The sequence below is a fragment of the Mirounga leonina genome, unplaced genomic scaffold (assembly GCF_011800145.1).
Source record: "Mirounga leonina isolate KUSES-001 unplaced genomic scaffold, KU_Mleo_1.0 Mir_151, whole genome shotgun sequence".
NCBI lineage: Eukaryota > Metazoa > Chordata > Mammalia > Carnivora > Phocidae > Mirounga > Mirounga leonina.
This window is the reverse complement of record NW_023270377.1, coordinates 31,917,170-31,931,797: the sequence shown is the minus strand read 5'-3', so window position 1 is coordinate 31,931,797 and position 14,628 is coordinate 31,917,170. Positions and strand designations below refer to the sequence as shown.

General features: G+C 34.7%; 1 protein-coding gene across 5 annotated transcripts in view; it reads left to right on the top strand.

Moving 5' to 3' along the window:
- Positions 1 to 14,628, top strand: part of CARF (calcium responsive transcription factor) — an 84,324-nt gene that overhangs the window by 27,452 nt on the left and 42,244 nt on the right. For all 5 annotated transcript variants that reach the window (XM_035007347.1, XM_035007346.1, XM_035007345.1 and 2 more), the window contains exons 5-9: positions 892 to 1,012; positions 2,100 to 2,229; positions 3,895 to 3,979; positions 9,186 to 9,375; positions 14,435 to 14,555. In XM_035007347.1, coding sequence (XP_034863238.1) covers positions 892 to 1,012; positions 2,100 to 2,229; positions 3,895 to 3,979; positions 9,186 to 9,375; positions 14,435 to 14,555 — 647 coding nt within the window. The remainder of the gene's footprint in view (positions 1 to 891; positions 1,013 to 2,099; positions 2,230 to 3,894; positions 3,980 to 9,185; positions 9,376 to 14,434; positions 14,556 to 14,628) is intronic.

Genomic DNA, 14,628 nt, shown 5'->3' with positions numbered 1-14,628 from the left:
CAGTAATGTTTTCATGTTTCACATAGCAAAAAGGCAGTCTTGGAAAGTGGGTTGGAAGGATTGCAAAAAATTATTTGAGGGAGAACTGAGGCTAGCCGACTTTGGGTAAAACAGTAACACTGTGTCAATAGAAGAGTAGTATATTAGGTAATAAAGTTTACAGGGTGTCTGAAAAGTCTGGAAATTTAGGATAAATTTATTTTCAAATAATACATTAGTTTTATTTTTCAAATGATAGGCTTAAAATTGTTTTTCTTCAGCTTCAGACACCCTTTTAATTGACAGTTCTCTAAATTTAAGGTAATGGATTCAATTGTTAAACTGAAGGAAAAAAAGGAAATAATAAACAAATGATTTTTCTTATATTTTCAGACTTTTTGGGCATTCTGTGGTATTCCTTATGTACCAAGACAGGAAATATATAAATTCAGAGATATAAAAATAAATTCTGTTTAATTAGACATCTAACAAGGTACTGTTTTTAAACTAATGAAAGTGACTTAAAATATGGAACAAATGATTACCACACAAATAATTCAAACACATAGGGATATAATATAGTAAGTAGAAGAAAGTACATATATTAAGTCCAGTCAGAGCCTTGTTCACATTATTATTAGACCTCATACATGTGTAATGATTAAGACCATAGGTGGTTAAGATCATAGGACATAGGGTCAAACTGCTTTTTTTGAATCCTAGCTTTACCACTTACCAGTTCCGAAACTTTGGGAAAAAATTTTTAAGTACCTCAGTGTTTTCATCTACAAAATGAGGGAAATGATAGTATCTACCATACAGATAGGCATGTCTTTAATCATCTATTTAAGTAATAATTCTGCTAAATCATTGTTGGCTTATGCATTTGATTTCTTTTTTAATGCTTCCAAGATGATTGTTGCCAACCCGTCAGAAAATGGACAGGTGCTGCGTGTAATTCCATCTACCCAGACAGGAATGGCACAAGTGATTATACCTCAGGGGCAGCTTGTGGATGTGAATAGTCCTCAGGGTGAGTAATCATGGCATATAGGGGATTTGAGAATGTTTTAAAGAACAAATGTATATTTCAGAAAATCACCTCATGAAAGTCAGCTAAAATTGATCTCTTTGGGTAAGATTGTGAACTGAATAATTAGAAAAAGTTTCTTAGCCCAAATAAATTTCAAGTTCATTTTTCAACTCCTGTCTAGGTTAGCTGTCTATTTCATTTTGGAATTCTATGAAGCTGGTTGACTCTTGCTTCCTCCCAAATGACCAGTGAGCATAAAATAAATTCTTCTTTATTACAATAACAGTAATAATAACAGCAACAATAACAAGAATATAGTGCTAATAGCTTTGGAGAAATTTTTACATTTATATTTTTATCAATATTGTTAGCCATGTGACTCATTACTCTTTTATTTAACTATTCTTTTCATCCTCTTTGCTCTTTTCCTCTTTTCTTTTTCCTTCAGATTCAGAAAGGCGAATTATGCTCCCCATTTATTTACTCTTTCTTAACCTATTAGATAATATCCCTGCTAGTTCTCTTCTTTTACTTCCCTTCCTTTTCCATCTGTTTCAATCTCTTTTCTAACACCATAGCTACACTGTTTCATCGTTCATTCATAGCTAATGATTTAGAGTAGATATTTTTACCTTAGTTATATGATTCTTCGCCTTTGTTAATAGTTAAAACTTAAGTTTGCAGACAAAATGATAAACATGGTACAGAAATGAAAAAGAGTCTGAAACTAATGATGTATTATATGTTGGCTAATTGAATTTAAGTTAAAAAAAATTAAAAAAAAGAAATGAAAAAGTTTTACATTTACATTATATATTATGAAACTATTAACATAACAATTCTACCACTTTTATATCCTAGCTGTTCAATATAAGCTTCAAAAATTTAATTACAAAATTTCAGTAGTCAGTATTATAATTTGAAACTAAACAAGTGTATTAAGGAAATTCTCAAAGCATTATAAGTTTTACTATCTTTAGAATATATCTTGCCTTTCCTATTTCAAATGTATGAGTCCTAGTTAGTTACATTCTCGTGGTCTTATTCAAGATACTGATGTCGCTTTGTTCTTGTTACTGCTGTTAAGATGTCTCTGAAGAGAAACCCAGTGATAGAAATTTACCAACTGTAAGAGTGGATGTTCTAGCGGATAATACCAGTAATTACACTGTTCATCCACAAGCATCTGTCATATTACCCAAAAAGACAGTGGCCAGGTGAGTCAGTGGGAAAGAGGAGTTCATGTTTTGAAATTATTGTGGAAATCTTTTTTTTAATTATCATATCTAAAGTGGGCTGACTATAGAAAAGATCGGAAATTCAGGAAATAGAATAAACTCATCAAATTATCAAATAGCTTTAATTATTTTAATGGCATCTTGGCAACTAGGAGACTATCCTAGAAGCCCTAATGTCTAAAGTGCTACTTTTCCTCAGTGATACTTGCCTGTTATCTTTTTTTATATATATATTTTTATTTATTTGAGAGAGAGAGAGAGCACAAGCAGAGGGAGCAGCAGAGGGAGAAGAAGTAGGCTCCCCACTGGGCAGGGAGCCCAATGCAGGGTGAGATCCCAGGACCCCAGGATCATGACCGGAGCTGAAGGCAGACGCTTAACCAACTGAGCCACCAGGCACCCCTTGCCTGTTATCTTTTGAAGCAATTTGAAAACGTCTAACACTAATAGGGTTTTTATTTATTTTTTATTTTTTTAAGATTTTTATTTATTTATTTGACAGAGAGAGACACAGCAAGAGAGGGAACACAAGCAGGGGGAGTAGGAGAGGGAGAAGCAGGTTTCCCACGGAGCAGGGAGCCCAACGCGGGGCTTGATCCCAGAACACTGGGATCATGACCTGAGCTGAAGGCAGATGCTTAACAACTGAGCCACCCAGGCGCCCCACTAATAGGGTTTTTAGAATAAAGAAATATCCATTCTAGTTCCTAAAATGTTTAATGGTTCATCATCTTTTTATGCATTTAATTCCTCTGTGGTAAAGTATTTAAGTGTTTTTTGTTAACATGTTTCAGCTTTTATTTTTGCCTTAACATTGTTTATAATAATTTAGGCAAATATAGACATAGATTTTGAATTATTTATATTCTTTTAACTGTTTAAGAAAATATTTAAAAATTAACACAGTATTTATGACATTTAGTCTTAGAGTTTGACATAAATATGTTAACAAGTCACCTGAAGATGTTTTATTGGCTCATTTTTTTGTTAAATGAAAAACAATTATATAATGAGAAGACTACAAAATAAGCTTTGAGGGAGATATATAAAACACTTAAATTTGTTGGGGCTACAGATATTTGGAAGAAGAAACTGAGGCCTTTGCTTTAGCAGTTAATAAAATAGTGATGTTTAAAGAAAATTATAATTAATACACCCACCAATCTATTATTATTATTACCATTAAGATTTCATTTATTTATGGGGCACCTGGGTGGCTCAGTTAAGCATCTGCGTTTGGCTCAGGTCATGATCACAGGGTCCTGGGATCGAGCCCCACATCGGGCTCCCTGCTCAGCGGGAAACCTGCTTCTCCCTCTCCCACTCCCCCTGCTTGTGTTCCCTCTCTCGCTGTCTCTCTCTCTCTGTCAAATAAATAAAATCTTAAAAAAAAAAGATTTTATTTATTTTTTTAAGTAAACTCTACACCCAGCTTGGGGCTTGAACTCATGACTCCAAGATCAAGAGTCGCACGCTATACCATTTGAGCCAGCTAGGTGCCCCTATTATTACAGTTTCTTATTGATGACTTCAATATCTTGTCTGTAACACTGGCTAAGGGGATAAAACAGTTGAATGTTGTATGTGTGTTTGTGTGTATGTAACTTGTAATTTATATTTATGTTTATTCCTCCCTTGTCCCAGAATGCTTGAAGAACCCTTTCTGGCTCCTCTCCAGCCACTTTCTTCTAATACACCTATGTGGGCCTGCCGTCTTAGGAGCTGTGAGGTGAGTTAAAAATAATCCTTACCTAGAATCACTAAATTGATTATCACTATAATGCATCCCAATATGTCCACTTTTGAGTACAACTAATATAGACTGTATCTGTAATACTTTGTGCTAACTCTGATCTCATCTATTATTTTATTCCTTAGAGATTGTAAGCTCTGTTAAAGCAGAGATCATATAAATCCCTTCATACTTCAGTCATTTCTTCTCTTACAGCTCTTTTCTATTGTCTTCCATGAAACTTCATTATCATGTTTTTCTACTTTTATTTTTTGACCATTACTTCTCTTTACTTGTACTTACTTCTTTTCATATTCTCAATGGAAACTCTTTAAGTTTTGGTATTTGACCTTGTCTTATTTCTCTACATTTTATCCCTTGGAGAGCTGATCAACTTTGTTAACTTTCACCTCTCACTTTTATAAAAATGATTTCCAAATCAATATCACTGGTTCTTTAATTATGCCCTTGTCTTGCCCCAGATCTCAAGCTACTTACTTGAAGCTTTACTTGAATTTCACCTCAAATTCACCACGTGCTAAACAGAAATTACCATGTCACAACTAGCTCTACTTCCTAAATTCCTTGTCTGTTTAATGACAAATACCTTTTCCTTAGACATTCAGGCACAGTGTTTTATTTTTTAAAGATTTTTTTTTTATTGAGAGAGAATGATAGAGAACATGAGAGGGAGGAGGGTCAAAGGGAGAAGCAGACTCCCCGCTGAGCAGGGAGCCCGATGCGGGACTCGATCCTGGGACTCGATCCTGGGACTCCAGGATCATGACCTGAGCTGAAGGCAGTCGCCCAACCAACTGAGCCACCCAGGCACCCCATGGCACAGTGTTTTAGATTAATTTCTTCCTTCCCCATACTAAGGTAGTCACCTGATTCTTTTAGTTTTTCATTTAAAGTATCTCTTTTTTTGTGAGGTGGTTGGGCTACCTCTTCCACAGACTTGTGTTACCTTGAACTTTTTTTTTTTTTTAACAGTTTATTTATTTGACAGAGAGAGAGACAGGAAGAGGGAATGCAAGCGTGGGTGGGGGGGTGGGAGAGGGAGAAGCAGGCTTCCCACTGATCAGGGAGACCGATGCCAGGCTTGATCCCAGGACCCTGGGATCATGACCTGAGCTGAAGGCAGCCACTTAACGAGTGAGCCACCCAGGCACTCCATCTTGAACTTAATTATAGTGACAACCTTCCCTCTAATCTCTTTGACTCTTCCGTTTCTGGGCCCTACTATCTAGTTTTCTAAAACTACTTGTCTTTAAATATTGCTTTCATTATTTTTTTCTCATTGCCCAGTAAGTTCAGTGTTATTTTTTCCATATCATTTACCACTATACATAGCTTTCAAGATCTTGCATAATCTGGTATTACTTTATCCTATTTTATTTACTACTTTTCTCCAGCTCATCATTCATTCTTGTTAGCCTTATCTTCCTACTTTGTACAAACACTTCAGAATCTTCTCTTATCTCTGCCTTGACTTGTTTTTATTTCCATTTCCTAATATGTTTTATTTTCTTCTGCTTACCTTTCTAACTATTCTTTAAATCCTAATGGAAGTCCTATATATCTTTTCTGTAAATAATAATTATTTTAGCTCTTACCTTTTTATCTCTTTAAGTTCTTTGGTATTTATTGTCATTACTGTTGTAAATTATTTGCTTAATTTTTTGTTCATCATTACATAGCATTTAGACTATACACTTTGTGGGGGAAGGGACCATGCTCCTGTACATGTAAACCATATGTGATGATGACTAATTATTAAAATGCCTCATTGTTTTAAACAAATTTTCAAAATAGAAAGGGAAAACATTATTTCAGTTTTAATATTTTGTGAAAAGTTCTAATAATAAAGTCTAATGATGTGATGTATTGCACTGAGTAGGACATTTTTACTATTGTTGCTTTTCTAAGTCATATTTATGAAAGTCTGTATGTATAGGTAGGTAGATAGATTTTTTCCCTCACGCTTTTTGTTACAGTTTTTCACTGGTTTCCAAAAGGAACTATTATTGTTGTTTGATAAAGGTTTTTTTTTTTAAGATTTATTTATTATTTTATTTATTTATTTATTTTAAAGATTTTATTTATTTATCTGACAGAGAGAGACACAGTGAGAGAGGGAACACAAGCAGGGGGAGTGGGAGAGGGAGAAGCAGGCTTTCCACTGAGCAGAGAGCCCGACGCAGGGCTTGACCCCAGTACTCTGGGATCATGACCTGAGCCGAAGGCAGACACTTAACAACTGAGCCACCCAGGCACCCCTAAAGATTTATTTATTATTTTAAAGAAAGAGAGCGTGAGCAGGGTGAGGGGTAGAGGGAAAGAGAATCTCAAGCCGACTCCCTGCTGAACACAGAGCTGTTGCAGGGCTCAATCCCAGGACCCTGAGATCATGACCTGAGCTAAAATCAAGAGTCAGATGCTCAATCTACTGAGCCACCCAGGTGTCCCTGATGAGGGTTTTTATTTATTTATTTATTTATTTATTTTTAAGATTTTATTTCTTTATTTGACAAAGAGAGACACAGCGAGAGAGGGAACACAAACAGGGGGAGTGGGAGAGGGAGAAGCAGGCTCCCCGTGGAGCAGGGAGCCCGATATGGGGCTCCATCCCAGGACCCTGGGATCATGACCCTGAGTCGAAGGCAGACGCATAACAACTGAGCCACCCAGGCGCCCCTGATGAGGGTTTTTAAAATTGTTATTATAAACTTTACAGAATGCTATAGACATTAAAGCATTAGCAATTATGTAATCAAATCACTTTGTTTTACAACCATTTGCATTGTGTGGCTTACCTCATGTCATACATCTTATAAGAAACTAATAGTTAAAATCTCTTCTAGTTTCATTCTGTCCAACAGAATGAATATCTCCATCAGTGAAGGAGTCTTTCTTCTCTCCTAAGCTGTATCAATAGTGAAAAACAATTTTGGTTAATGGCTGAAGAGATGTTTTCTGCATTTTGCTTCAAAATATTGTTTAATAGGGGCACCTGGGTGGCTCAGTCTGTTGAGCATCTGACTTCAGCTCAAGTCATGATCTCAGGGTCCTGGGATTAAGCCCTGCATTGGGCTCCACACTCAGTGGGGAGTCTGCTTGTCCCTATTCCTCTCCCTCTGCCCCTTCCCTCCACTCATGCTCTCTCTCTTAAATAAGTAAAGTCTTTAAAATATATATGTGTATTTAATAATCCTTTTTACTTTTTGACTTTTCATTTAATTATGTTTTTCCATAAGCATTTTTTGGATTTGACCAAAATGCACTAGTTGAATAAATTTCAAAACTGTGTTAAACTTAAAAAAAAACAAAAAAAAAACTTAAACTTTTTATCTTCTGATAGAGACCTGGTTATATTGTACTAATTCTGAATTTTTCCTTTCATTGACAACGTTATAAACTCTGTTCATTTTATTTGTTAAAAATTGTTAATAAGCTGGACTTTATGTTTCTACTTTTATTTGCAGTCAATATTTTTTTTTTAAAGATTTTATTTATTTATTTGACAGAGACAGAGATAGCGAGAGCAGGAACACAAGTAGCGGGAGTGGGAGGGGGAGAGCAGGCTTCCCATGGAGCAGGGAGCCCGATGTGGGACTCGATCCCAGGACCCTGGGATCATGACCTGAGCCAAAGGCAGCTGTTTAATGACTGAGCCATTTAATGACCCAGGAGTCCCTGTAGTCGATATTTTGATGCAGAAATATCTGGGCTAGAAAAATATTTGTAAGCCTAGGCATTTTTGTTATTTTTAGGGGAAATTGGAGATAATGTATTGCTTGGCATCAGATTATCTCTTATTATGACCCAAAGTACAGCCACAACAGTATTTTGATACCTTCCTTTCTTAATTAATTAATTAATTAATTATTTTTAAGATTTATTTGAGGGAGAGAGTGTGAGAGAGAGCACAAGCCAGGGGAGGGGCAGAAGGAGAGGGAGAGGGAGGAGCAGACTCCCTGCTGAGCAGGGAGCCCGATGTGGGACTCGATCCCAGGACGCTGGGATCATGACCTGAGCTGAAGGCAGACCCTTAACCAACTGAGCCACCCAGGCGCCCCTATACCTTCTTCTTTTTAAATGTATGCCTGCAGGGTGAAAAATTTAGTCTAGTAAAAAGATTCCTAGTCCCACATCTCTGCTCTTGTTCCCTTTAATGGAGAAACATACATGGAGTCAGTTCTAGATCTGTATGCTTTAATGTAGGAGATCACAGTTAATAGATTTTTCTCTATTGGTATAGAAAAAGCTTCTACTTTTGTTGAGGGTTACTTACATGCTTATGGGTAGATAATATAATTTTATTTACACGATTTATTTACACCTTCCTTGTTTCAGGAAGAATGAAGACAGCTTACAAAAATACATAAAATATATTAGTAAGGTGGAAATTAAAATGGGAACTAAAGAATAAAGAAAAATAAGAATGTAACCATAAAATGGAAGTACGAAATGTGTATCTTAATGAACTGTATGTACACACACACGTATATGTGCACACGTACATATACACTTGTCTATAATTTAAGCATCTACATTTCAAAAAGGGAAAACGCAGTTAGTCTGTTTCCATTAGATAAAAGTAATTAAGTTAATTTCCATAAAATAAAACGATTAACTATTTTTGGTACTAAGTTCAGACAGGATTTTCTCTGAGAGAAGGATCTTCTTAAAAAGAATCTTGATATAATGAGCAAATTCTTTGATACCATTTAGGAGATACCATCACAATTTTCATAGGCTTTCAAAAAGATTCATGTCCTATCAAAATTAATTTTAGCAAAAGAAGCCCCATAGGGAACCAGTACTTTATGGCTAGTTTTATGCTGATCTGGTTGGATCTAGGGGTAGAATTTTAAATATATGGAAGAATAGATACACAATATATTCTTCAAACTACCTCCCTAAGTATTATTTCTCTCAAGCAAGATTTTGATACTGATGGTGTGGCCATGAGTTTGACATTATATTCTCTTAACAAATATTTGGAGAATATCTATTTGATAATGTTGGTTGAAAGGAAATCAGATACACTTGTTGTACAAGATCATTGATCTGAGGGGAGAATGACATTCTCTTTTGAAAACCAATGAGTCTTTTATCTTGGACAACCACTTCATTAAATTTTTTGTACAATGAAACATACTTGCTAATAATTTTGTTATTTAATTTCTACTACATGCAGAAAATTGGAGATTCATACCGTGGCTACTGTGTAAGTGAGACTGAATTAGAAAGTGTCCTAACATTTCATAAGCAGCAAACACAGAGTGTTTGGGGGACCCGCCAATCTCCAAGCCCAGCCAAGCCAGCTACACGCTTGATGTGGAAATCTCAGTATGTCCCATATGATGGAATCCCATTTGTCAATGCAGGTACTTTTTAAAAGAATTATTTTAAAAGGTTCAGCACAGCCATGATCCATTGTGAAAATGTGTTTTCATAAAAATTTCCTACCAAAATTTTCATTTTTGTGGATGACAACTGAATATTAATTGATGAAAGTACATATTAAATTAAAAAGAAAACTTGAAGTAAATATGACCAATTATTTTATGAAATTGTATTTTAATACATTAGAATAAATAAATAATACTTCCTTAGATATTATGCTGATAAATAGAAAATAAAAATATTAATAGAGCAATTTTATTATTCTAAATATGTATATCTGTTGGATTTTTTTTTTTTTTATCCAGTCCAGATATCTCTTCTCTCTTGATTCATCTTGTGGGACAAATTTGTATTCATTTTATATAGCTTATAGCTTATAACTCTGGAGTTACTGTGTAGAATTTGTATGCAATCTGGAGTTATAGCATACAGAATTCCAATATTAGGATTCTCAAGCATCAAATCTGTTACATATACTATTCTCAAATATTGGGCTAGTGTGTATTAAAATGGTAGAGTTTTGTGTGTGTGTTTTTTAAAGATTTTATTTTTAAGTAATCTGTATTCCCAACATGGGGTTCAAACTCACAACCCTGAGATCAAGAGTCGCATGCTCCACTGACTGAGCCAGCCAGATGCCCCTAAAGTGGTGGAGTTTCAAACAATTTCCAGAGATTCACCCTAGGACTAGTCAAATCCCAAAGAACATAAAGAAAAGTGATTTATTTTAGGACTATGGAAATACTGATTCAGCTGGAAGAGTTGCATTCTCATCCTGGACCTCTGAAGGTAAAAAAAGATATGTGGAGGAAGATGAGATAAATGTAACCTCTTCTACCCAGGTTTCGTCAGTATTCTGTAAAAGATGGAACATTTTTCCCCTCCATAGTTCTAATCCCCATGTTAACTCTCCACAGGCGGCCACTACTTAAATTTGCTGTGTATCTTTCCAGTCTATATTTTTATACTTTACCACACATATTTGTATTTATAATAATGTATTTTATTGTTTTGAATAGTTTGAAATATTCATAAATAGTAAACTATGGACATTGTTATGTAGATTTTCACTCACCCTTATTTCTTGAAATCCATCCATATTGATACTTACAGATCTTAATGTAACCAGTATGTAACATTCCAGCATATGACCAAACCACAATTATTTTTCTACTAATGATCATTTAGGATGTTTCTAATTTTCAGTATTACAAAGAATGCTGTAGTCAAACCTTGACAATATACATTTTCTGTTGAAAAGATGTAAATAAGTTAATAGTGCATGCATTAAAGTGGAATTGCTAAATTGTGAAGTATGACCATTTCATCTTTACAAGATTATCTCAAGTTGCTCTCTAAAGTGGTTGTACAAGAGCCATCCTCCCCCCCAAAAAAAGAAATCTTGCCATTTGCAAAGACGTGGATGAAACTAGAGGGTATTATGCTAAGTGAAATAAGTCAATCAGAGAAAGACAATTATCATATGATCTCACTCATATGTGGAATTTAAGAAACAAAACAGGAGCATAGAGGAAGGGAGGTAAAAATAAAACAAGACAAAATCAGAGAGGGAGACAAACCAGAAGAGACTCTTAATCATAGGAAATAAACTGAGGGTTGCTGGAGGGGAGGGGGGTGGGGGGATGGAGTGGTTGTGTGATGGACATTAAGGAGGGCACTTGATGTAATGAGCACTGGGTATTATATAAGACTGATGAATCACTGACCTCTACCTCTGACACTAATAATACACTATATTTTTTTTTATTTATTTGAGAGAGAATGAGAGACAGATAGCAAGAGAGGGAAGAGGGTCAGAGGGAGAAGCAGACCCCCCGCTGAGCAGGGAGCCCGATGTGGGACTCCATCCCAGGACTCCAGGATCATGACCTGAGCCGAAGGCAGTCGCTTAACCAACTGAGCCACCCAGGCGCCCAATAATACACTATATGTTAATTAATTGAATTTAAATTTTAAAAAAGACCACCTAATAAAAGAATTAAAAAAAAATAAAGTGGTTGTACAGGTGCAAAATCTCTTCTCTAAATTTTTTTGGCCACATGTATTTCAGAATTTTTGGAATGTAATATGATAATATTACAGAATATTCCCAGCAAGTATTCTGTTGACCATATCACATAATCAAATACAGTAATATTTTATGGATAGTAACACTAAGAGGAATAAAGATTATAAATAGCCACATAAAGTTCAGGTCGGGTTTTGCAGTCAAATGGGTTCCAAAAAATTTTGTTTTCTGAACTTTTTCAGTTTCAGAATTGTATATGAGGAATTGATGACCTATACCAATTTTTACTTGTTTCAGCAATGTATGAAAATTTCCCTTTCCTTCATTTACCTTATGACTTAGCATTGTCAGAATTTAAAAATCTTTGTATTCTGGAAATTTTCATATATATATGACACACATATATACATGTATATACATATATATACATATATTAAAGGTAATATATAATAATATGTATTATATGTGTGTATATATATATATCTCAAAGTAAAGGTAATACTATATGAAATCCCATGACTCTCCTGTATTCATCATCCAGCTTCAACAAATATTAGCGTATGGTCATTCTTGTCTCATTTATATCCCTACCCACTTCTTCATTCCCACCTCCAAGATGATTTTATAGCAAATTCCAGATTCCAGTTGCTTTATCTGTAATTACTAAAGTATATATTATATACTAAAGTATATATCTCTAAAAGATAAGGATTCTTTATGTACATACTTATATACAATGGCAATCACATTATCATACTTTAAAAGAATTAACAGTAATTTCTTAATGTCATAAAATGTCAAATGTTCACATTTCTTTACTTATCTAATAATTCTTTTTCCATAGGTTTGTTCAAATTCACATCCAAACAGATTACATTTGGTTTTATCTCTTAATTTCTTTTCATCTAAAAATTTCTCTCCTCTTTTCCCCCAGGTAGTTTATCCTGTAGTTTTCTATATTCTGAGTTTTGTTGATTCCATCTCTGTGCTGTAGTTTAACATGTTTTTTAAAAATCTCCTATATTTCCTGTGAACTGTTAGATCTAGAGGCTTAATTAAATGAATATTTAATCTCCATTAAAGTATTTTACAAGAATACTTCATAGGTGTGCTGTGTACTTCTTATTGCTACCTATGTGCAACACCTTTTTGTGATGTTAAAATTCATAAGTGGATTCAGTTATTTTAGTATATGTGCTGCAGAAGCGAGCACTGGATTCAGTTATTTTAGAGTATTGTCAAATTTTTTATTTTGCCAATATGAAGAGTGTGAGATAGTATTTTACTATTGCTTGAATTTGCATTTCCATATTTACTAGTAAAGTTGAACATCTTTTTATTTGTTCATTTAATATCTTTTTTTTTCTTTCTGAATTGCCTATTCGTAGTCTTTACCCATTCTTCTGTTTGGTTCTTTATTTTTAAAAATTACTTGTAACTCTTTACATTCTGCGTATTAATTCTTATTATCTCTATATTAATATAAATTCTTAAATTTATATTTAAATTTTTAAAGTTTTAAATTTTAATGTTGGCTTTATCAACACTTTCACTTACGACATTTTTTTATTTTATATTTGAAAAATTTGCTGTACTCTACCTAGAATAGGATATTCTACTTAAAGCCATGAACTTTTCACATCCATTTATTTATATTCTATTGCTGTGTAACAAATTACCCAAAACTTGATGGCTGAAAATAGCAAACATTTATCTCCTGGTTTCTGTGAGTCCGGAATCCAAGAGTGGCTTAGCACGGTGGTTCTGCCTCAGGTTCTGTCACAAGACTGCAATTCGGGTGTTGGCTGGAGCTGCAGGCATCTCACTGCTTGGCTGGGGGAGGATCTGCTTTCAAGCTCACTCATGTGGCTTATTCCTTGCCACATGGGCCTCACCACAGAGCTGCCTCACCTCAGACAGCTGATTTCGCCCAGACAGACCAATCCAAGCAAGAGCAAGAGTGTACCCAGGATGGAAGTCACAGTCTTTTTATAACCTTATATCAAAAATAACATCTTGTCACTTCTGCCATATTCATTAGAAGTAACTTAGTAAGTCTAGCCCATGCTAAAGGGGAGGGAATTACACAAGGACCTGAGTACTAGGAGGCCGGGATCACTGGGGACCATCTCAGAGGCTGGTTATTACATTATTGTAGTCCCCCCTTATCCGCAGTTTCACCTTCCAAGGTTTCAGTTGCCTGTTCTCAACCACAGTCTGGAAGCAGATAATCCTCCTCCTGACGTATTGTCAGAAGGTCAGTAGTAGCCTAATGCTACATCACAATGCCTTCGTCATTCCCCTCACTTCATCTCATCATGTAGGCATTTTATCATCTCACATCATCACCAGAAGGAGGGTGAGTACAGTACCATAAGATATTTTGAGAGAGACCCCATTCATATAACTTTTATGACAATATATTGTTATAATTGTTCTAGTTTATAAGTTATTGTAGTTAATCTCTTACTGTGCCTAATTTATTAATTAGACTTTATCATAGGTATATATGGATAGGAAAAAACATAGTTTATATAGGGTTTAGTATTATCCATCCTTTCAGGCATTCACTGTGGGTCTTGGAACGTATCCCCCATGAATAAGGGGGAACTATATTTTAACAGTACAAATAGAAATAAGGAAATAACTATAAAAGGAAATAAAACTTTACATGACAATATTTACTAACAAATGTAGCTTTTGCTAATTTCTACTTATAAAGTGGTGACATTTTATTATTAAAAACCGTATGTATGTAAATATCAGTTAACATTCAGTAAATGTGGTATTTGCAAATTTCTTTACCATAATGTACATTTGGTAAATATTATAATAAACTTTTAAACTTATGTGTTTGTACAACTTAGTAAGACTTACTGATGTTTTCTTTCCTTAAAGTTGTGTAATTGAAAGTGTAAATTTTGACATTGCCACCACCAAGTTATTTTTATTCTAGTGTCCAGAACAGATGGATACTTGAATTAATATCAATAGTTGGTTTTGGCCCACAGGGAGTAGAGCCGTGGTAATGGAGTGTCAGTATGGGCCAAGGAGAAAAGGTTTCCAGTTAAAAAAAATCAGTGAGCAGGAGAGCAGGTCTTGTCAGCTCTACAAAGCCACTTGTCCAGCCAGGTAAGCTTTATTTTCTTTAATTTCCTTTTTATTATAAAAAGTATTTATTTTCTAATATCTAATATGCACATTT